This window comes from Monopterus albus, unplaced genomic scaffold, assembly GCF_001952655.1.
Source record: "Monopterus albus unplaced genomic scaffold, M_albus_1.0 scaffold18.1, whole genome shotgun sequence".
Lineage (NCBI taxonomy): Eukaryota > Metazoa > Chordata > Actinopteri > Synbranchiformes > Synbranchidae > Monopterus > Monopterus albus.
Window position 1 is genome coordinate 635,460 of NW_018127898.1, and position 20,061 is coordinate 655,520.

Below are 20,061 nucleotides of genomic sequence, written 5' to 3' on the forward strand. Positions count from 1 at the left end.
CTCCTTTTGTGTTGGTCTGATGGCTTTCACTCTGGGTCTGTATGCAGGTCTCAGCATGATGGTGATGTGATCAGAGAGACCCAGGTGGGGGAGGGGGGGAGGCTTTGTATACACCCTTGCATGTGGTGTACACAAGGTCCAATGTGTTGTCTACACTTGTTGGAAAGTCCACGTTGGTGCAGATTGGGCAGTAAAACCTTTAAATCTGTGTGACTGAAGTCCCCAGCTGTGATGAGGAATCCGTCTGGGTGCACTGTCTGTTGTTCACTGATGGCCTGGTAGAGTTCATTCAGTGCCTCACTCCTATCGCTGGTGTTAGCAGTGGAGTACAACGAAGTAGGCCTGCCTTTTAATGTTTGACATACAGGTCATTTCTGAGGGAAGTGTTTTATATAACACCAACTAAAGATTCGCTTATCTTTTCAGCTGGCAGCGTTAATATCACAAATGTTTTCTGCGTCAAAGGAAGAAGAGAAAATGTCAGGCAGTGACGAAGTCGAGGAGATGGACACCGTGAGTATTTGTACTCTGGCCAAGTCTGCAAACTGTCTGACTCTAGAACCGTATTGAATACTACTACTAGTACCACAAGTTAGTAATAGTTTTTATTTATAAAGCGCCATTTTACACACCCAAGGAGGCGATTAAAGACAACTGTTAGAGGACATTCGGTATCTATGAACATTCACAGTGACCATCTTCAGTAGGAGTAATACTGTTTCAAAGGGGTTGTGTTCTGTAGTATCATCATCATTATTATTATTAATTTTATCTTAAATTTATTTATCCTGCCTTTCCTCACGGTTGGTGTAGACTCCAGTACCAACACCACCTGATGAGCCTGCTACGGTACGTTGTCTATTTGTGTGTTTCTAAATTATTAACTTTATTTTTAACTTAATTATCCTGTCCCCCTCATTGTTGGTGTAGTCTCCAGTACCCCCACCATCCTCTGATGAGCCTTCTGAGGTAGGTATTTTTGTGAGTGAGTGTGTATATGTGTGTGTGCTTACACTTTAAATTACAGATATCACTGTAAACAGTTTGTTGAAATCCAGGTTTTTATTGTAAAACTGGCAGTGACATGTTTTTTTATGAGCAGTTATTTTAGTAACTAACAGGTGAAAATAGAAAATCCAGGCCGAGTTCCAGCGAGTGTATGTGAAAATGAAAGTATGAAAATGAAAGCACAAGATCAACTTGCCAATCTCTGCCTGGGTTTGATTGTTTTACATCATTATCTTATTATTTATGGTATGTTAACCTGTTCTGTGTTGTTTGTTATCAGTACTGGATCATGAGAAGGCAAAACCTTCAAATGGCAAAGTTATCTAAATAACTCACCAGTGGGGTGGCGCTTGTGTTTATTCAGTTTGTCCTCAGTTGTTGTATGTTTGAAATTATTTAATATATTATGACGAAATGGCACACCTTATTTAATTTATACCTATTATTTATAAAAATGGTAGCCCACTTAAAGTAAACTTCTATTCTAGGTTTGTTCAGTTGACATTATATAAATAGAAAATCATTTTCAAAGCAGACCTTTCAGCTGGAAATCCCAGAAGAGTTGGTGCTATCCTGCATAGTAACATATGGTTAATGGTTCTGACACGTTTTCAGACCTCAAAGACGTCATCACAGGATGAAGAAGGAATTCAGCTTGTTCTCTCAGTGAAGTGGTCAGAGAATGCTCCCTCACAGAAATTAGAATTCGAAATGCAGCGACTTCTTCAATCATGGTTCAACATCAGGAAAAGTGGTACAACCTGCTCAGTTGTAAAGATCTTAGAAGATGGGCGTGTTCTGATAAGTCTTAAGTCTCCTCCAGGTGACTATGAATGTTTGAGTTTTTTGTTTGTTCCAGTGACCATAAATTACCTGTCTTCATACCGACTATTTATCTTCGTTTTGACAGTTTTCTGTGTTAATATTGGTCTTGAAAACTAGTTCGTTTTGGCAAATTGATTTTGTGTTTCTTCTTATTAAGCCCTGGTGGAGCTTCAGAAACTGAATGGAGAGACACTGAGTCTACCAGGAGGAAATAAATCGTATAGAGAAAGAGAATGGAGTTAAAATCACAGCAGAAGTGAAGGTGACACTGCCACCAGAACAAGATGGAGACCCACACACAGCTTTGTCCAAGTTCACAGACCTTGTCCAGACATGCTTAAATAAATCCAATGCCTCAATCGTTCCTCTAAAGTACGTAGATCCAGAAGAATGGAAGGACGCACTGAAAATCATCCAGAAAACTGAGAACAAGCTTTTGCTCACTCTGTCTTCTGAACACATGACCATATTTGGGCCAAGCCAAAGTCAAGCAGCCTTCAGTAAATCTTTAAATGCAGCACAGAAAACCTTTCCAAACACCAGCACTACTTTTGGAGAGTCTGCTTGGGCATCACAAGATGCACCACTGAAGATTGGCATGAACATCAAGGACCCTCTTGTTAATGACGGGATAACCATGGAGCAGAACCACTGGAGGCTGATGACTACCTCCTGCAGTCGGCACGTAGACGACATCAAAGCAAAGTTTGGTGTGGATTTTAAAGAATCAGACAACGGTCAAGGCAAAGTCACTGTCAAAGCTTGCTACAACAGATCTGAAGGAAATGTGTTGATGGAGAGCCACGCTGTCAGAGCTTTTCTTAATTTGTTCCAGAGGTTTACAACAACACCCATGAGCCTCACCCAACAGTATGGTGCCAGTGGGTTCACTGACCCCTCAAAGAACTTGAACAACAACTATCAGTCAGAAGGTGCCTCCAGTGGACTTGTGTTTAATGGACAATCGATCCACAATGAAGAGGGAGCAACAGCAGGAGGCAGTGAAGACGACAACTGCCCTATATGTATGGATAAATTTACTAATAAGAAACAACTTAAATGTAAACATGAATTTTGTGAGGAATGCCTGGAACAGGCAGTGAGTAGCATGGGACCCATCTGTCCTGTATGCAAAGATGTCTTTGGTCCAATAGAGGGAGACCAGCCAGATGGAAAGATGTCATGGAAGTCAGTTCGGTATTCCCTGCCTGGATTCCCAGACTATGGCACAATAGAGATAGACTATAATATTCCATCTGGAATTCAAATGGTAATTTTAAATATTAAAAAAATGCCAATTGTGTTTTAATTGTATATACATTTTTAACATGGCTGCCAATTCTATCCTTAATTTTCTCTTTGCAGGAAAAACATCCTAATCCTGGACGGACCTACTCTGGTATTAGCAGAACAGCATATCTTCCAGACAACAAAGAGGGCAATGACGTGCTGTGTCTGTTGAAGAAGGCGTTTGACCAGAAACTCATTTTCACTATTGGGATGTCCAGAACGACTGGGTTGGATGACCAGGTGATCTGGAATGACATTCACCACAAGACGTCCACAGGAGGAGGACCAGAGAAGTACGATAGCCAAATGTCTTTTTTTTTCTTCACTATATAAATATGTATATTTTAGGGTCTGCTGAAATGTAACATATTAACCCTTTAACATGCTCTGTTTCCACAGTGTTGGTTATCCTGACCCTAACTACCTGAGCAGAGTCAGAGAGGAGCTGAAGGCTAAAGGCATCAAGTGAACACTGATACAGAGTGGCTTTGGAAGGTTGTAGTCACAAGTTTAATATCACATTCAAAGATTAAGATGATTTTTTTTTAAACCAACTGATGCACATATCATTGTATGCTATTTCTTTGTAATTTTTCATTCTATCATTAAGGGTTGATGTTCATTAGACAGCATTTACAGCTTGAGTTAATCGTTTGATTAAGCTTAATTTTTTTTTCTTCCCAAATTATAACTTGATGTGCATACATTAATTTCACTGTCTGCAGTACACATGATCAGATTTACTACTGAAAAGAAGTAAATGATTAAATCAACCTACTCTTCAGACTCTTTTTCTTTAAAAAAAGACTAATTAAAAAAAAAAATCTGAAAATGCAGTGATTTTGCAAAAACGTTCTTCAGGTAAAGTGATTGTACTTCTCTCTGAATTAGACGAATACAACAGCATAAAATAACACTTGCTGACAGCTAAGCAAATAAAAACTTGTTATTGTAGTAACATTAAAGATTGGTGGTAAGCTTCACATGCATTAAGATATGGCCGACACATTTCTGACAGAAGCAGCATTATGGATCAGAGGCTGAGCGTAAGGATGTGTCAGAGCGACCAGAATGGTAGCATTAGCAGCAGCAGGGCACAGAGGAGGGTGAGAGATGAGAGCTATTTAGGAATAGAAACTCTAAGGACCAAATGTAATGCAATTAAGACCAAGTCATTACAAAACTGAATGTACACACTCTGATCCTCTAAAGGTAGAAATATAAATCTACTCACAAAGCCTGATGGGCCTTATCTGGAGAGAACTGACTGGAAAAATACAAAGACAACTGAAACACCCATATCGATCATTTCTCTCCCTCCCCGTTTACCATAATCGTATAATGGCCTCTCTTCCCTTCTGGAGGAAGAACGGTCACCTAAAAGGTGTAGAAATGACACTACCCACCAAATTCTGGTATCTGCTATGGTCCCCTCATTATTAGCAAGCCTGGGCATGTGCAAACTGCCCATGGAGACATTCATCCGTACCATCTCTTTACATCTGTAATCCAGCCACAATGCTGTCTGGAATGTTTAACTGATGACCGACCTCCTCATTCTGCAGCTCAGTAATTACACCACAACATCTCTCATACTCCCATACCAGCAACATGAGCGCCAACTGTCATACACTGTGATAAAAACAAACATACCTGCTTTACATCTTACGGTATAAAGCCTACAGTACAATAGTACGCTCTACCGTAAAATATATTCATTACAAGGAAGACAATCATTTCATGAACATTGTTCTCTGAGAAAAAAAAAATTACATGGAAATACTGCCGTTGCCATCTGGTAGTGACATTTTACATGTGCTATACACAAACGGTGCTATCGCAAATCCGTCTCACATAGTCTTGCTAAGAAAACCAGCGATGCAACATGTGTACCGATTTGACTTTTGCCTTTCCCGCTCAAATTCGACATAAACAAACAGTTGGCACTGGTGAAATGGAACAATGGTTTTTTTTCTTTTCTATACAATTCATACAAAAATAAAAAATTAAAATTGCTCCAATGATAGAATCTTTTCTTCTGATTTTCTTGTTTCCATTTCATTTTGCACAGAGGTAGTGGCTATTCAGGTAAAGGGTAAGGGACAAAGTGGAAATTAAAAATCTGTCATAGAAAATGTTATTCAATTTTGACCAGAGGAATCTCAAAAGAACAAAATATAATACTGCAATCACATATAAAAGTAGTCCTTCATTTTTGTACATTTTATACAGTGTTCACACTTTTTTAAAATCAATTTTCTCTGACGCTTTACCAATTTTTTTTAAGTTTTGTTTTTCTTTAAAAGGCAAGAAGAGGGGTCCGTTTGGAACGGCATGATCCAGGTCAATGGACAGTCTATGCCAGTGGGTCCACGAGGGGCTCCTCATCCCCACGTGATAACAGCTCTTTCTTCTCATCTGTGCTGGCTAGAGAGTTGCGACTGTTCTGAGCTCCCATGTACAGAGTGGCATATACTGGGTTTGTGAAGTTGGTGGGCTGGAAAGGATCAAAAATCACACATTAGAAAATATGTGCAGGAGGTTATGTGTGTGTGTGTGTGTGTGTGTATACCGTATGCACGACTGTTATTTTATTTTTCTCTACCTTGTCTGGGTCCAATGTGAAGTCAGCATCTAAGAGCTCCCCAGCATCATCGTCAGGCTCACCCTCGTAGATCTTGTAGGCAGGGTTCCCGATCTCAACATTCATAGCCCCGTTGGTCATCCTTTGGTGCTGGAAGCCCTTCGCCCTACAAAAAATATTAAAATAGTTATATCTTCAATGTTATTCAAGGTTATAGGAGCCTAAACAGTGCAATCAGGGACACAGCCACATTATGAAGGGAGGGAAGAGACATTGTATTACTCTTATCACCATCCAGGCTGAGGGAACTAAGCCACAACACAGGCACTAACACAAACCCAGCATTCATGTAGCCCAGGACAGATCGATGGCAGAGTGGACATGGACACGGGAGTTTAATGTAAAGGTTGTCCTTTCAGGCCCATGATGGATCTTGTAATATATTCCATAAATATATGTGTTATGAATAACTGCTTTGACTATATCAAGTAAATGCTGGATTTTTCGCACTGCATTTTCCAAGCTGAGCTTGGTAGAATGCTGTTGCAGTGTCTACTGTATGTCTCATCTTAGAGACACTACCACGACACAAACCACAACACGGTACAGTACAATATGGCACAAAATGATGGTCAACAGTATGAGAAATCTACAGCACTGGCTAGAACACAAACAGATCTATTCAGTGCAGCTTTTCAATAGATCTGCCCTGGAGCTGCTCTGAAGAGGGCAAGTCAGTACAAAGGAGAGATACTGTAGGAATGAACGTCAGAGAAAATGGTACAACATTCATCACAGGACCAGGCACTGCACAGCAACCAAGACTCATGAGCAGAGGGAAAGGCAAGAGAGAGCATCGGAATGCAGAACTGAACAGGGGCGTGGAGGGAAAAGTGAAACCCTGGCAACCATTACCGCAAGCGTCTGGAGCCGGTTTTGCCGGGCCTGCTAGACCTGAGGAACAGGAAAACATGTCATTACAGAGAGGAGAGGAAAAGTGCAGATGGAAGAAAGGAAAGAAGGAGGGAACTAGGGAATATAAAGGCAAAAAGAGTTCTGCACTGTCTCCTGCTGTGAATGTGTTCGACTGTTCCTCACCCTCTCATCCTTCTCCTGTACCAGAACAGCGCTCCTCCAACCACAAGAATCAGCAGCAACAGAAGCAGCACTGGGATCACTATAGAGGCTGTGCCTATACACACACACACGTAAAAACAGTGCATGAAGAATTTTAAGCTCATCCTCATCATTTCAAATTCAAGGAACCTCTCATCTGTGTTTAAGTGTTGACTTACGTCCGCCTGAGCCTGGGGCACCTTTGTCGTCAGCCACAGACTCACAGCGATGCCCAACCCAGCCAGGTGCACATCTACACACATGCAAAGTCAGATATTCAGGATATTCAGACTCAAAAGATTACAATTCTGGATGAATACCTGCTGCTCCTCACCTACACTCTGGAAGGCGAGTGACATGGTTTATAGAGCACTGGCCATTTGGACAGTATTCATTTGTGTCACATGTGTAACAGCTGGGCTGGACTCTACCATTTGTGCAGCTGTTGGAGACAAAAGAAAGTGTGAGCGACAATCGGAGAGGCGAGGCAGCTTTGCATGTTTACTTTTCTTTTGTCGGTGTCTGTCTGATGATGGAGCATGTCTGTGAGAGCTCCTACCGGCAGGTGAAGTCCACTGTAGAAGAAAAGCTGCTGCTGGGGATACACTCGCCGTCACGACAATAGTGACACTTGTCAATGTCACATCTGCTGCCAGTGTACTGAGGCAGACAGCGGCATAGCTGAGAGCCATTTTCGCTCTGTAGACATGTACCTTTGTTCAGGCAGTGGCCTTCACAGCTTCCTGCTCACACACATACATAAATATGTACTTACCAACCACATCATCCATCTATTGGTCAGCAGAAGTATTTGAATATTTTTGCATGTCAGCAGCACAATGGGAGCACTCACTATACTGGCACTGGTCGCCCAGGAAGTCAGGGGGGCAGCGGCAGGCCGGCTGATTTCCAGCGCTTACTGTACAGTTGCCACCATTCTTGCAGTAATCCTTACAGGTGTGCAGGTTGCAGTTTGGCCCTGTAAAGCCTGGCAGGCATCGGCAGGTAGGAGAGCCTATGGAAGTACAGACAAACACAGGGATACAGAAAAAAGACAAAGACAGAAAAAATGCGCCATATTAATGGGTCAACAGAAACAAAGATGGCCCACAAAGCCGCATTTTAGCCTATATTGCCTTATTTAAACATTGTACTTAACAATAATATTATCGCCTGCTGTACTAGATAAGAAAGATAATCTTACCTGTAGGTGAAGGTGCACACGTGCCTCCATTCTTGCAGTAGTCCCTGCACTGGTCAATCTCACATCGATCTCCTCCATAATTAGGCTGGCAGCGACACTTCGGCTGCTTGTGGGCATTGAGGAAACAGCTGCCACCATTCATACACTGGACCAAGCAGGGACCACTGGGAGGAGCTGCAGAGGAAAAAAGCATCTCAGTTATGCAAATTAATCCAAATGCCCATAGTGTGGGAGTGTGTGCACTGGTGTCTGTGTGTTTACTCACAGATAGGAGACAGTGTAGGTGCAGGCAGCTCCACACATGTGCCGTTGTCCAGCGTGCGTCCATTGGGACAGGTGCAGACCGGTCCACTGGGGCTCAGCAGACACAGCCATTCACATTTCTTCCTGTCGCAGGGATTAGTCACTGAGAAAAACAGACAGAAAGTCAGAATGAAAAATGAGGAGACATACAGTAACTCCCTGCCTCAGCCCTCTCATCCTCACTGTCTGTATTTTAGTGAACATTACTGCTGTTGAAAGCTTTGTCATTTCTCTACTCACTTTCAGGCTGTTTGTAGCGATGGTACAAAACTATATCTGTTGCATGGTTCATTCCAGTTGTCAGATTTTCAATGAGACCTTTGCCAAATTTATTCACTCGGAAGACATAGTTGTTGATGTAGGTGACACCGTAGACGTGGTCCTCAAACACATCAATGCTGAAGGGATGATGAAGCTCTGTGTAGAAACAGAGGAAACTTAAAGGACGTTTCTCCAGAAGTATACATGCTAAAATCCTGCATTGTCTGCACACATCAAATTGGACCGGAGTCCCGACCGATGAAGACCAATCATCACCATGAACTACAACACAATCTGTGCCATTGTATGTGCCACTCAACTGTTCTTAATGTTGTTTACAGCCACAACTGCATCACTGCCATTCAGCCTCACACTGCAGATCAAGGAGAGTTTAGCATCAGCCCAGTAGAGACGCTCATTGAAGTAGTCTACTGCCAGACCTTTACAAAACAGAGATCTGTGTTAGTGAAGGGTTGAAACAACGATGATTCACACTTTGTATTTGTATAATTGTGTATGTTTTACCAGTTGGCCACTGGATATTTTCTTCCACCAGCGTTTCTCTCATGGTTCCATCCATAGCAGCTGTTTCGATCTTGGGGTGGTTCCCCCAGTCTGCCCAGTACATTTTCCTAATAAAGGAAAAGTAAAAGCTCCATTTCTCACTGCTGTTATCATTCAATTAAATATCCATATGCATTTTGTAATTTTCTTCTTTTCCTATTTGACTGTGCCTTCCAAGCCCCGCTCACCCTCTCTGGGGGTCCACCACAATGGCATAAGGCTCATCAATCATGCCGGAGATGAGGGTTTTGCGGTGGTGTCCTCCATTTATCTGGGCCACCTCGATGACGTCTCTGCCGGAGTCAGTCCAATACAAGTTCCCTGCCACCCAGTCCACAGCAATGCCACGGGGCATCTTCAGATCAGGGATCTGAACACAGAGACCCAGAAAGTGCATTAAGAACCTCTACAACTGGTCTAACTTTACATATCTCATTTATGGTTTACATCGTATGTACAGAACACAAAAGCAAACATACATCCAGGTGGTTGACCCTGGAGTCACTTTGGCGTCGATTACGGTTGCTATTAGGCGAGGAGGAAGAAGGCGGCAAATCATAGGAAGAAATGCGCCCTGTATGCCAGTTTGTCCAGTAAATGCGATTTGTCTTGATATGCAGGTCCATGGCATCGATGCGCACGTTGGCGTCACCCTGGAAGATCTGCTCATAGCGCCAGTTTGGCATGGAAGGATCCAGGCTCCGGATCTCATTGTCATCAGCGATGTACAGTATTTGTTGTGGAGCTGGGGACACAGGAAATTATATTAGGCCTGGAGAAGGACGCACACATCATTGTAGTGGAGCAGAAATGTGAAACACTTAAGACAGATGTGCAAAATTCAGTGTACACAGCAGACTCCTGCGTGAGTCCAATTTTTAAAACCCGCACCCACAAAGCTCAGATTTCATGTACCTGGAGTAAATGAAATCTGGATGTCTGAGTGACGTCCTATTAGCTGGATGTGAGTTGAGGGATGAAAGGTTGTGCCACTGGCCCACTCAATCAATGTATTGGTTATTTAGGCTTGATAAAATTATGCTGGATTAGATGTTAAAAAGATGCTGCACCTATATTTTTAAATTAAATGATGTTTATTTCACTTGCTACCTGCCCCCACATTTAGTCTATTTTTTTTTTTACCCATGCCTGTACCTGTGAATTAATCTAAACATATTTTTTACCTGTTACACATCATTCTTTGCAGGTACCCGACCCGGGGCAGGACTGTGGTACAAAGTGTATAGAAATAAATGTAAGCTTGGACAGCAAACAAATGTCAGTACTCACTATCAGCCTTGCAGGTGTCATTGATTCTGGTGAAGTACTTGTGGCAGCTACACTTGTAGGAACCCTTAGTGTTGTTGCAGATGTGGGAACACACTCCAAACTGCTTACACTCGTTCTTATCTGTCAAACGCCCCAAGGCCACATGACACATGTTACACATAGTTTCAAGTCTTGGAGCAGGTTGTAGCCATAACACAAAATTACATGTGAAAAACTCAGCCAGGGCAGAGAAAACGGTACCTTCACATCTGTTGCGTCCTTTGGGCTGGAAGCCAGGTTTGCAGGAGCAGAAAGAGTCGGTGCCGTTCACCACACAGTGAGCTTCGTCTCCATCTCCACAAACTGTCCTGTTACTGTGACAGTCATTCAGCACCGTGTCTAGAGGCAAATAAGCAGTGAGCATCTGTTCACTCTGATAACCATGCAGGATGTACGCTGTCATTAACACAACAGACCTTTCTTATTGCAGTTGATTTCATCTGAGCCGTAGTCCTCACAGTCGTTGAAGTAGTCGCAGCGCAGGGTGGCACTGATGCAGCGGCCACTGGTGCACCGGAACTCATCCTTTTGACATACTGGCGTGGTAGGATGCTCTTTTGGAGGAGTAAAGGTGGCAGAGAGTTATTATCCTGATTATCATGGCCAAACTGCAATTTACATAAAATGTGTTCCTGTATTGTTAATGTGACTTTACTTAGTCTTTCTCTAATTTTCAAATTTAAACAAGTATAAACTCACGGCAGTGGAGCTCATCGCTGTTGTCCCCACAGTTGTTGACTCCATCACAGCGTTTTGATACTGGCAGACACACGCGGTCATTATGACAGCGAAACTGCCTGGTGGGTGGGCACTGGAATTTAACTAAGGGACAGAAGGAGAGAAGCATTTAGGATGAGAGACGATTCTGTACAAGCAGGGGATCAAATAGCCTTCAGGAATACAGTACTGCCAACACATAAAATGCAGGGATTCTCACCACACTCCTCTGGGTTCTCATCAGAGTTGTCTCCACAGTCGTCCTCACCATCACACTTCCAGCCCAGCGGCTTACAAAGAGTGTTGTTGCACTGGAATTCATCCATGGGGCAGTGTCTTCCAACTAAAACGATGGTAAGACAAGAGGAGAGACACATGAATGATACATAAATGCAGTTGCTGTATAACAACCAGGAGAAGGTAAGTGTGTTCCTTACCACCACTGTCACATTTCTCCTCATCACTGCCATCCATACAGTCAACATCAGCATCACAGCGCCAGCGGATGGGGATGCAGTGGCCGTTTTTGCACTGGAACTGATCACTGTCGCACTTCACATCACAGCCATTCTGAACCAGTACAAAATTATTTTCATTAGTATCCCTAGTATGTCACATTTCAAAGCATAAAGTCAAACAGGAAGAGAATAGTTACACGATACCTCATCTGAACCATCAGCACAATCATGGTCCCCGTCGCACTTCCAGCGCCCGGCAATGCAGCGACCATTTGTGCAGGCAAACTCGCTCTCTGAGCACTGACGAGGCACTGGGGACAGAGAGAAGACAGGTTAGAAGGGCAACCAAGGATAATTAAGGAGGAAAAGCGTGGAGGCAAGGAGCAAGGAAAGGTGTATGGAAAGGAAAAGAGAAGAGAAAATGTGGGAATAGAGCAGACTACGAAAAGAACACAGGGTATTCCGGTGAGAGCCAGGCATACATGGATAAAATAAAGCTGCTAATTCAAATCACAGGGTTTACTCATGGGGCACAGAGGTAAGGATGGTTCAACATACTGTACTGTATGTAGCAGAGGAGCTAGAGTGTCTACTGGGATTCAAAGGGAAGGAAAAGCTCAGCACAACAGACACGCTGTGGGCACATGAAGGACTGAGGTTGTGAATGGTTGAGCTGAACTGTGGAAACACCTACCTCTGGCTCACAGCAACAGGCCAGTGTGAAATGCAAAATAGACATGAGATGATGTGAGATGTGCAAATGGATACAGAACTACTCAATGCAAAAAAGAAACCAAAGTCTCAACCATGAGCAGATATAGCACAACACAGAGTGAAAGGTGATACATTGCTTACCACTATAACCTGTTTACAGTAGAGTCTGAGCTCCTATCGTATTATAAATCACTCTTTTCGTGCACACAGTAAGCTGTGTGAGCAAGCAGTGTCCTTCCACAACTTAAGAAAAACAGAAGCAACCTACCACACTTGTCTTCATCAGAGTTGTCACCACAGTCATTGTCGTAGTCGCACTGCCAGCGGCCTGGCACGCAGCGGTTGTTCTTACAGCGGAACTGGTACGGCTCACATGTCCGCTCGTCTGAGCAACAGACAGACATAGTGAGTAAAAACATGGCCTGAGTTCTATTTATCACCAGATATCTTGTCTATGACTAACTCCATTTCCTATGTTCATCCTTACCACACTCCTCCTTGGGTTCATCTGAAGAGTCTCCACAGTCATCCTCTCCATCACACTTCCAGCGTGCCGGGATGCAGCGTCCCGAGTCTTTACAGCGGAACTCGTCCACACCGCACGTCATTTGAGCTGCGACAGAGAGGATTGAATGGATCAGATATTTTAACACTAGAGATCCACAATACAGAACTATTTTTTCATTTTAAACTCTCAACACGTTATTTTCTAGATTTAATTTTCACTGTAGCTAGTCAGTCAGACCATGTTCATGCTTTAAGGGAGAGGTGCAGCTTGGTGCAGTGATAGTTAGCTGTGTCTTACTGCAGTTGGCAGGCTCATCAGATCCATCTACACAGTCGTTGTCCCTGTCACACACCCACACTCGTGGGATACAGCGCTTGGTGATGGCACACTGGAACTGGTTGGGGGCGCATGTCACTTCCGCTGCACAACAGACAGACAGACTGCACCATTTACTCCCTAGTATTGTTAATACATTTCACAAGTTAAAAAGATTACAATGCAAAAGTTCTGCTAGTCACACCTTGGGACTGCAACATTCATTCGAAGATAAAGTGGTCATTTGACCGTATTTACAATCTTGCAGTTAAAGGTTCTAAAATGTAAATTTTGACCTCAGAAGGGCAGGACAGAACAATTTACGTAATCTCCCACTGTGGGGGATGAATGTGCTTGGCAAATGTCATGGCAATTAGATTATGCAACATCATTTGGTCAAAGGAAAGGTCAAAATGGAACGCGGTCCTCTGGGGAGTGTGAAAGAGTCTAGCAAACCTCCTGTCTGCTCATTAGATGTATTAAGTGGAAACAGTGGCAACAGAGGAAAGATCGAGCAACAGGGTTCATCCTCTGGGACACATTTTAGTCTGGCTACAAACTGTATAGATAGCTTTATCTAGACAAAAGGGTTATTCAAATATATGAAGACATGGGCAAGATCAACATCCCTGCCTTGTGCTACCACTTGCAGGGCAAACACTGAAAAAGTAAAGAAAGTCTAAAGGAGCTAGAGGACTTACGACAGTCTTTCTCATCCTCTCCCTCTCCACAGTTGTTCTGTCCATTGCAGCGGAAGATGCCTGGGATGCAGCGACTAGGGTGGGTACATTTAAACTGACTGGGCAGGCACACGTGGATGTCTGGGAACACAAAAACAACAAAGAATGGGCAACAGAGCATACAGGTTATAAAAAAGATTTCTCCGCAAGTACTGTATGTGCAAGTTTGTGTACCGCAGTTGGCCTCATCAGAGTTGTCCTGGCAGTCATTGTCCCCATCACAAATGTAGGCTGGGTTGGTACAGATGCCGGTACCACACTGGAACTGGCCTGGTCTGCATTTAAACTCAGCTAAAGTGAGAAAACAAATCACATTATTAACCTGAAAACAATACTACATCAATGAAACAACACAATATCTGTCACAGTCAGGGTGCACCAGTCACTCACGGCAGTCTGCGGGTTCATCTGAGCGGTCCCCACAGTCATCTTCAGTGTCACACTTCCACCAAAATGGAATGCATTTGTCATTTTTGCAAACAAACTGAAAGGACAGGTGAGAGGGTGATTTTTTTTTTTCAAATTAATAACCTGTTAATACAAGCAAATGTCAAAAATGAGAACCCGAAGATGGCAAACCTGACTTGCAGTGCAGTTAGATAAGCACTGTTTGCCATCAGCTGCTAGATAAAAGTTGGTGGGGCAAGCACACTTGTAGCCTCCACCAGGTGAGAGCAGACACAGGTTACTGCAGCCTCCATTGTTGATCTGGCACGGGTGGTCGGCCACTGAAGAACAAGGAAAATGTACACAGGGAGACAGAGACAGATCAGACTGGGACCAGGACAAAGATGATTTACATGTGGTTGTGTATGGCAAGTGATTTAGTCTTACCTTCAGGCTGGCGGTACGGGTGGTAAATGTGGATGTCCATTGGCCTGTGTAAAGTGCTGATCAGCATGGTCTTGTTGGTTCCTAGAGTCTTATGAGCTCTGTTGATTGACTTAGTCTCCCAGTCTGTCCAATAGATGTACTCCTCAAACAGGGTCATAGCAAAGATGTGGGGGATATCCTGAGCCAGAACTACAGGGGCACAGGTGCAAAGACAAATAAGTTGGTAGCAACAACTGAAAAAAATGAACAAACACGCTGTGATGGTATGTGTGTTACCTGTGTGTCTGTTGGTTCCATCCAGACTGGCAAACGCGATGTAATCCTCCCGAGCATCGGCCCAGTAGATGCGATCATTAACAAAGTCCAGCGTGAGACCATTGGGCCAGGTGATCTTATCCTCCACAATGACACTCCTGTTGGTGCCATCCATCCCAATCCTCCCAATGTGGGGGCTGTCACCCCAGTCTGACCAGTATAAATACCTGACAGGAATGTGCTATATTAGGCTTATTGGCCATAACAAACCAGAGCTGAATACCCACAAAATTCTAGATGTGTTGTGGCTGTTATTTAGCTAAAACAATGCATTTCAAACACACTGCAAATAAAACTCAAATAAATATATTTCTTCTATGTAATAGGCAACTAGTTTAATGTAGCAGCATTGATAAAGTGATGGTGTTGGTCAAATGTATCCACCAGGCACCCAAACATAATGAAACAAAACTTTGACCACTCAAAAAAAAAAATAAATAAAAAAATTCCATTGCTTTTTGGCCCAGATTTCCAGAAGTCCTGTCACTCTTACCCATAGCGTACATCCACAGCCACAGCGCGTGGCTCCCTCAGGCCGCTGTTGACCAGAACCACTCTGTATGCTCCATTCAGTTTTGACACCTCGATAGTGTCCCGTCCCTTATCGCACCAGTACAGGTTTCCCCCAACCCAGTCGACTGCCAGACCATCTGGGTTGCTGAGTGATGTGCGATGAAGGACCTAGCAAATGAGTAAACAATGCGCGCTTTCTGAATCTGCCTCACAATGATGGATTTAATTATTTTTCTGGTTTTTGCTGCACATCCGTGCACACAAAGGATTATTTAATTCATTCATCAGCACATTTCACTTCCCCTATATGTTTTAGACAAAATGCTGCTACACTGACCTGAACATCGCTGCCGTTGATGTGCATGCGTCGGATCATGCTGCCCTGGGTGGTCACATCTGTCCAATAAATCATCTGCTGGCGGTAGTCAAAGTCCAAAGCCACAGCATTGTTCAAGCCCTGTCAAGCCGTAGCAGCTGCATTAGTCTAGGCTGGTGATGAATCCCTGCAGGAGGGTTTGCAGAACTTTCTAGTCACTGGGACCTGTATCTGCAGGTCTCACCTGTTTGAGCAGTGTGTAGTTGGAGCCATCCAAGTTGAGCTTCCTCAGGTAATACCGATTGGCAAAAATCAGGAAGGGCTCCTCATCTGCAGGGATGGAGACATCATATATGAGTGGAAGAGAATAGTTAACTTAAACACGTTCCTGAATTGTATTAGTCTGTCATGTCTCTTACCAGAGGTGGATTTGCATATCGTGGGGTTTACAGGGCTAAGCTGGAAACCCTCCACACACAGACAGTGGAAGCTGCCGTGCGTGTTGATACAACGTTGCGTACAGGGATAGGTGGTTGTGCACTCATCTATGTCGACACAAGTCTTCCCGTTATCTTTCAGTCGGAAGCCAGGGTGGCATCTACACTGTGAGGAGGCAAAGTACAGAACAGGTAAAGCATCAAAGCATGCTGTTTATTTTACACATTGTTCACTGGAGGTCTCAAGTCAGAATTTCATGGTGTTCACTTACCTTGAAGCCTATTTTCAGGTCTTCACAGAGCTGGGAGCAACCGCTCAGTTTGCTGTTCAGGCACTCATTAATGAAGCAGTTCAGCTCGTCTGAGCCGTCGCCACAGTCATCCTTACGGTCACAGAGCAATGTCTCATTGACGCAGTTTCCGTTATTACAGGCGTACGCGGTGTCGTTGCATTTCCTCACTGTTCCATGAAAGAAGAGAAAATGGCGACCAGTGTGGATGCTATATCAGAAACTTCATCTGGGTCCAAGTGATGAGAGTACTTTGCAGTTGCCAAAAAAGGTGTCACATTCACTTTTATGTGCATTAACATATGTAATTACACGAGATGTTACTGTACTGTTGTTCTGCTCTTCATCTGAAAGACTACAAATTAAAATGAAACCTTTGGCTAAACTTGGCTCAGTGTCAGTTGTACTGATTTAATTATATCAAAAATTTCTGTCAAAGTAAGCAGCATGCTCCTGGAATGGCTGTGTGGTTTTTACTTTGGTCAGTGCAGTGTGGGTTCTTGGGTGCTTCATCTGAGTGGTCGTGGCAGTCAAAGTCTCCGTCGCACTCCCATGACCGGATGAGGCAGCGTCCGTTGGCACAGCGGAACTCATTGGGTCCACATGTTAGGTATTCTGAAGCGAGAAACAGCAAAGCCCGAAAGAAGATTTGAGCTCATTGTTCAAAGCGAGTGCATGAAGGAGACAGCTTTTTATCAGGAATAAGATGCCACGTGTCTACTCACCACACTCCTGGGACTCATCTGAGCCATCGCTGCAATCGTTGTCATGGTCGCACACAAAGTGCTTGGGGATACACTGGCGGTTCTGGCACATGAACTCATTGTCACTGCAGGTGTTGTTGAACACTGAGACACACAAATATTTGGCGACTTTGTGAGTTTTACACTCCAACAGGTGCGGTATGGATTTATGCCTTCCTTCATTTCTCTGGGTTTTTCATTTTGACCACATCCTGCTCCTGCCTGAACTCACCACAGCCAGCTTTGACGCTCTCGTCGGCTCCATCATGACAGTCTTTGTCCCCGTCGCATGTCCAGCGTTGAGGGATACACATGTGAGATCCAGGACACTGGAATGCCTCAGGGCTGCAGGTTTTGGTCTCTGTGATGGAAAGAGGTTACTGAAGGTGATTTTGATGCCTTTCATTGCTCTGAGTTTATACTGTGAAGACAACCTGATTATTATATTTGTGGAATGCTTCTGAAGCAGAATCCCAGTCATTATGGTTTTAAATGTATGATTATATTATCCCACAAAATTAGCACTATGTTTGGTTCTCCTGTTTGTGTTTGTGCCCGGCACTCACTGCACTTGCTGTCCTCGTCACTGCTGTCACCACAGTCGTCAGCTCCATCACACACCCAGCGGTTGGGAATGCAGCGGTGGTTCGCACACTCAAACTGGGAGGCTGAACAGACCTTATCTAGTGGGCCAGAAAGAGCGCATCAATTTCCAAATACAAGCCTCAAGAATAACACCCTGTTGCACCTCTAGTATCTAAACTTACCACAGTGAGCTTCGTCTGCACCATTCTCGCAGTCATCTTCCTTGTCACAAGTCCAGCTCATAGGGATACAGCGTCCACTGGGACAGGCAAAGTAGGGCGTCGGACACTTTGTCTTCCCGTTCCCTGGCAGACAGACAGTTGATAAATTGAACAAAACATCAAAGAGTTTTAGGCCAGCGTGAAGAGACAAACTGCAAACTGAATTTACATTGCAATGTTTTTCAAGGAGTATTTGCTCCCAAATCACACTTGTTTTTGTTTCTGTTCCATTTAGAAAAACCCAAATTGGACCTTTTGCTCTAATCTGTTTGTGAAAAAGTTATGTTTTTCTTCAACAGAGAAAACCTGTGCATTTCAGAGGATGTTGAAATACCTGGGCAATTTCGTTCATCTGAAAAGTCTCCACAGTCATTAGCTCCATCACACTGCCATGAAGGTGCATAGCAGAGTGTGGTGAACTCGCACTTCTGAAACGTCACTCCCTTCACTCCCAGATGGAAGTAGCTGGAACAGTCCGTGGCAGCTTAACAAAGAGAGCAGAACCACTTTATACAGCAGCGCGGCCTGTGAGAAAGCTTTGGCTTTTCTCATTATAGTTATGCCGACTTTTGAGGAACTTACCGCAGTTCATCTCATCACTGGCATCTTCGCAGTCCACTTTCTGGTTACACTTGCTGGAGTTGGAGATGCAGCCTCCATCTCTGCACTGGAACTGATCGGCTGAACACAGTGTGGCTGACAGACATGAAAGAAGAGACAGAACAACATTTTCAAATATCATGCAGGTGAAAAAAAAATGTAGTTAATCAAAGGACCCGACCTGCAGGGGGTCAGAGGGCGTGGGTGTGCTGGGCCCACTATGACAAAGGGACCCCATCTACTGACCCAATCTGCCTAACTTAACTTGCATTTTTGTTGTTTAGTTGAATAATTTGAATAAAGTCTGTTTGCATTTTTTGATTGATAAATAGTCAGACTTGGACCACGTATGTCTTCTGCAGAGAAGAGACTAGTCCTCGGCCACTGCCAAGGGGTTCTCGACTTATGCAGCAAACAGCACCAGCAGGGGTGCTGTGGTCTGTCTGGTAGGGTCGCTGATTTCATACCTTTAGTAGCCCTTTAATAGGGCCCTGGCACTTTGAGTCAGACTGGCTCCCGGTGTCATATCAGTGTGTCTGCTGTATTTCTGTTTGCCTTCTTTTTTGAGAAAACAATGAAAGCATAAAAAAAATGTCCAGGTCAGAAAATTTCTGAAATCAGTTACAAAATCAAGAGGTGACGTGTCATGATCATTACAGGTGGCAATCTGGAGAGATTCGTGTGTGCGTGTGTGTGTGTGTGTGTGTGTGTGTGTGTGTGGACAGTGGATGAAAGCAGACAACGGGAGCAGGGGGCGGTGACAAAAAGCTGCAGTTAGGACTAGACTAAGGGGAGTACGGGGAGAACTGAGCCCTCAGCTCCACCCATGGACTCGACTCACTGTTACAGAAGAGTTCATCAGAATTGTCTCCACAGTCGTCCTGACCATTGCACCAGGAGCTGTGCCCCAGACAGCGACCATTCACACACCGCCTATAGCCCTTCTTACACACACGGTTGCCTGAGAACCAGACAGGAAATGAGATGGAATCAAATTACAAACGTCATGTACAGTACATACATATGGCTGAAACTGTTCCAACAGAGAGGAAGATTCCACTCACCACAGTAGGACTGTTTCTCGTCAGACTTGTCTTTGCAGTGAACCATGCCATCACAGGTCAGGGTGTAGTTGACACAGTCTCCACTCCCACACTCAAATTCATCAATTCTGTTACATGTAGTGTTGAGGGCTGAGAGGAACAAAGACATGCATTTACACCAAGTTCCTACCCTGGGGTGTGCAGCATGGACAGTTTTTACATGTTCAT

At 43.9% G+C, this 20,061-nt stretch overlaps 2 protein-coding genes across 2 annotated transcripts in view; one reads left to right on the forward strand and one right to left on the reverse strand.

Annotated features, from left to right (window-relative positions):
* The first annotated feature begins 2,034 nt into the window (after nt 1–2,034).
* Nucleotides 2,035–3,874, forward strand: LOC109956300 (E3 ubiquitin-protein ligase DTX3L-like). The gene is made up of 3 exons (XM_020593293.1): nt 2,035–3,103; nt 3,199–3,416; nt 3,523–3,874. Exons 1-3 carry the CDS (start codon nt 2,294–2,296, stop codon nt 3,590–3,592), a joined length of 1,098 nt encoding a protein of 365 aa, XP_020448949.1. The 5' UTR covers nt 2,035–2,293; the 3' UTR covers nt 3,593–3,874.
* Nucleotides 3,875–3,915: 41 nt separating this feature from the next.
* Nucleotides 3,916–20,061, reverse strand: part of LOC109956302 (low-density lipoprotein receptor-related protein 1-like) — an 86,488-nt gene continuing 70,342 nt past the window's right edge. The window contains exons 46-89 of the mRNA XM_020593298.1: nt 19,855–19,983; nt 19,632–19,751; nt 18,773–18,886; nt 18,525–18,674; nt 18,152–18,274; nt 17,951–18,067; nt 17,617–17,745; nt 17,367–17,489; nt 17,119–17,256; nt 16,624–16,811; nt 16,334–16,517; nt 16,159–16,244; nt 15,936–16,055; nt 15,579–15,766; nt 15,047–15,252; nt 14,771–14,959; nt 14,516–14,664; nt 14,327–14,420; nt 14,111–14,227; nt 13,898–14,017; nt 13,179–13,301; nt 12,861–12,986; nt 12,642–12,758; nt 11,864–11,970; nt 11,639–11,771; nt 11,422–11,544; nt 11,184–11,306; nt 10,901–11,038; nt 10,686–10,823; nt 10,446–10,565; nt 9,635–9,900; nt 9,344–9,525; nt 9,117–9,223; nt 8,912–9,031; nt 8,571–8,747; nt 8,293–8,433; nt 8,028–8,201; nt 7,677–7,838; nt 7,383–7,566; nt 7,158–7,265; nt 7,003–7,076; nt 6,806–6,899; nt 5,729–5,873; nt 3,916–5,620 (exon numbers count right to left, since the gene is read on the reverse strand). Coding sequence (XP_020448954.1) covers nt 5,480–5,620; nt 5,729–5,873; nt 6,806–6,899; nt 7,003–7,076; nt 7,158–7,265; nt 7,383–7,566; nt 7,677–7,838; nt 8,028–8,201; nt 8,293–8,433; nt 8,571–8,747; nt 8,912–9,031; nt 9,117–9,223; nt 9,344–9,525; nt 9,635–9,900; nt 10,446–10,565; nt 10,686–10,823; nt 10,901–11,038; nt 11,184–11,306; nt 11,422–11,544; nt 11,639–11,771; nt 11,864–11,970; nt 12,642–12,758; nt 12,861–12,986; nt 13,179–13,301; nt 13,898–14,017; nt 14,111–14,227; nt 14,327–14,420; nt 14,516–14,664; nt 14,771–14,959; nt 15,047–15,252; nt 15,579–15,766; nt 15,936–16,055; nt 16,159–16,244; nt 16,334–16,517; nt 16,624–16,811; nt 17,119–17,256; nt 17,367–17,489; nt 17,617–17,745; nt 17,951–18,067; nt 18,152–18,274; nt 18,525–18,674; nt 18,773–18,886; nt 19,632–19,751; nt 19,855–19,983 — 6,107 coding nt within the window. The 3' untranslated portion in view covers nt 3,916–5,479. The remainder of the gene's footprint in view (nt 5,621–5,728; nt 5,874–6,805; nt 6,900–7,002; nt 7,077–7,157; nt 7,266–7,382; nt 7,567–7,676; nt 7,839–8,027; nt 8,202–8,292; nt 8,434–8,570; nt 8,748–8,911; nt 9,032–9,116; nt 9,224–9,343; nt 9,526–9,634; nt 9,901–10,445; nt 10,566–10,685; nt 10,824–10,900; nt 11,039–11,183; nt 11,307–11,421; nt 11,545–11,638; nt 11,772–11,863; nt 11,971–12,641; nt 12,759–12,860; nt 12,987–13,178; nt 13,302–13,897; nt 14,018–14,110; nt 14,228–14,326; nt 14,421–14,515; nt 14,665–14,770; nt 14,960–15,046; nt 15,253–15,578; nt 15,767–15,935; nt 16,056–16,158; nt 16,245–16,333; nt 16,518–16,623; nt 16,812–17,118; nt 17,257–17,366; nt 17,490–17,616; nt 17,746–17,950; nt 18,068–18,151; nt 18,275–18,524; nt 18,675–18,772; nt 18,887–19,631; nt 19,752–19,854; nt 19,984–20,061) is intronic.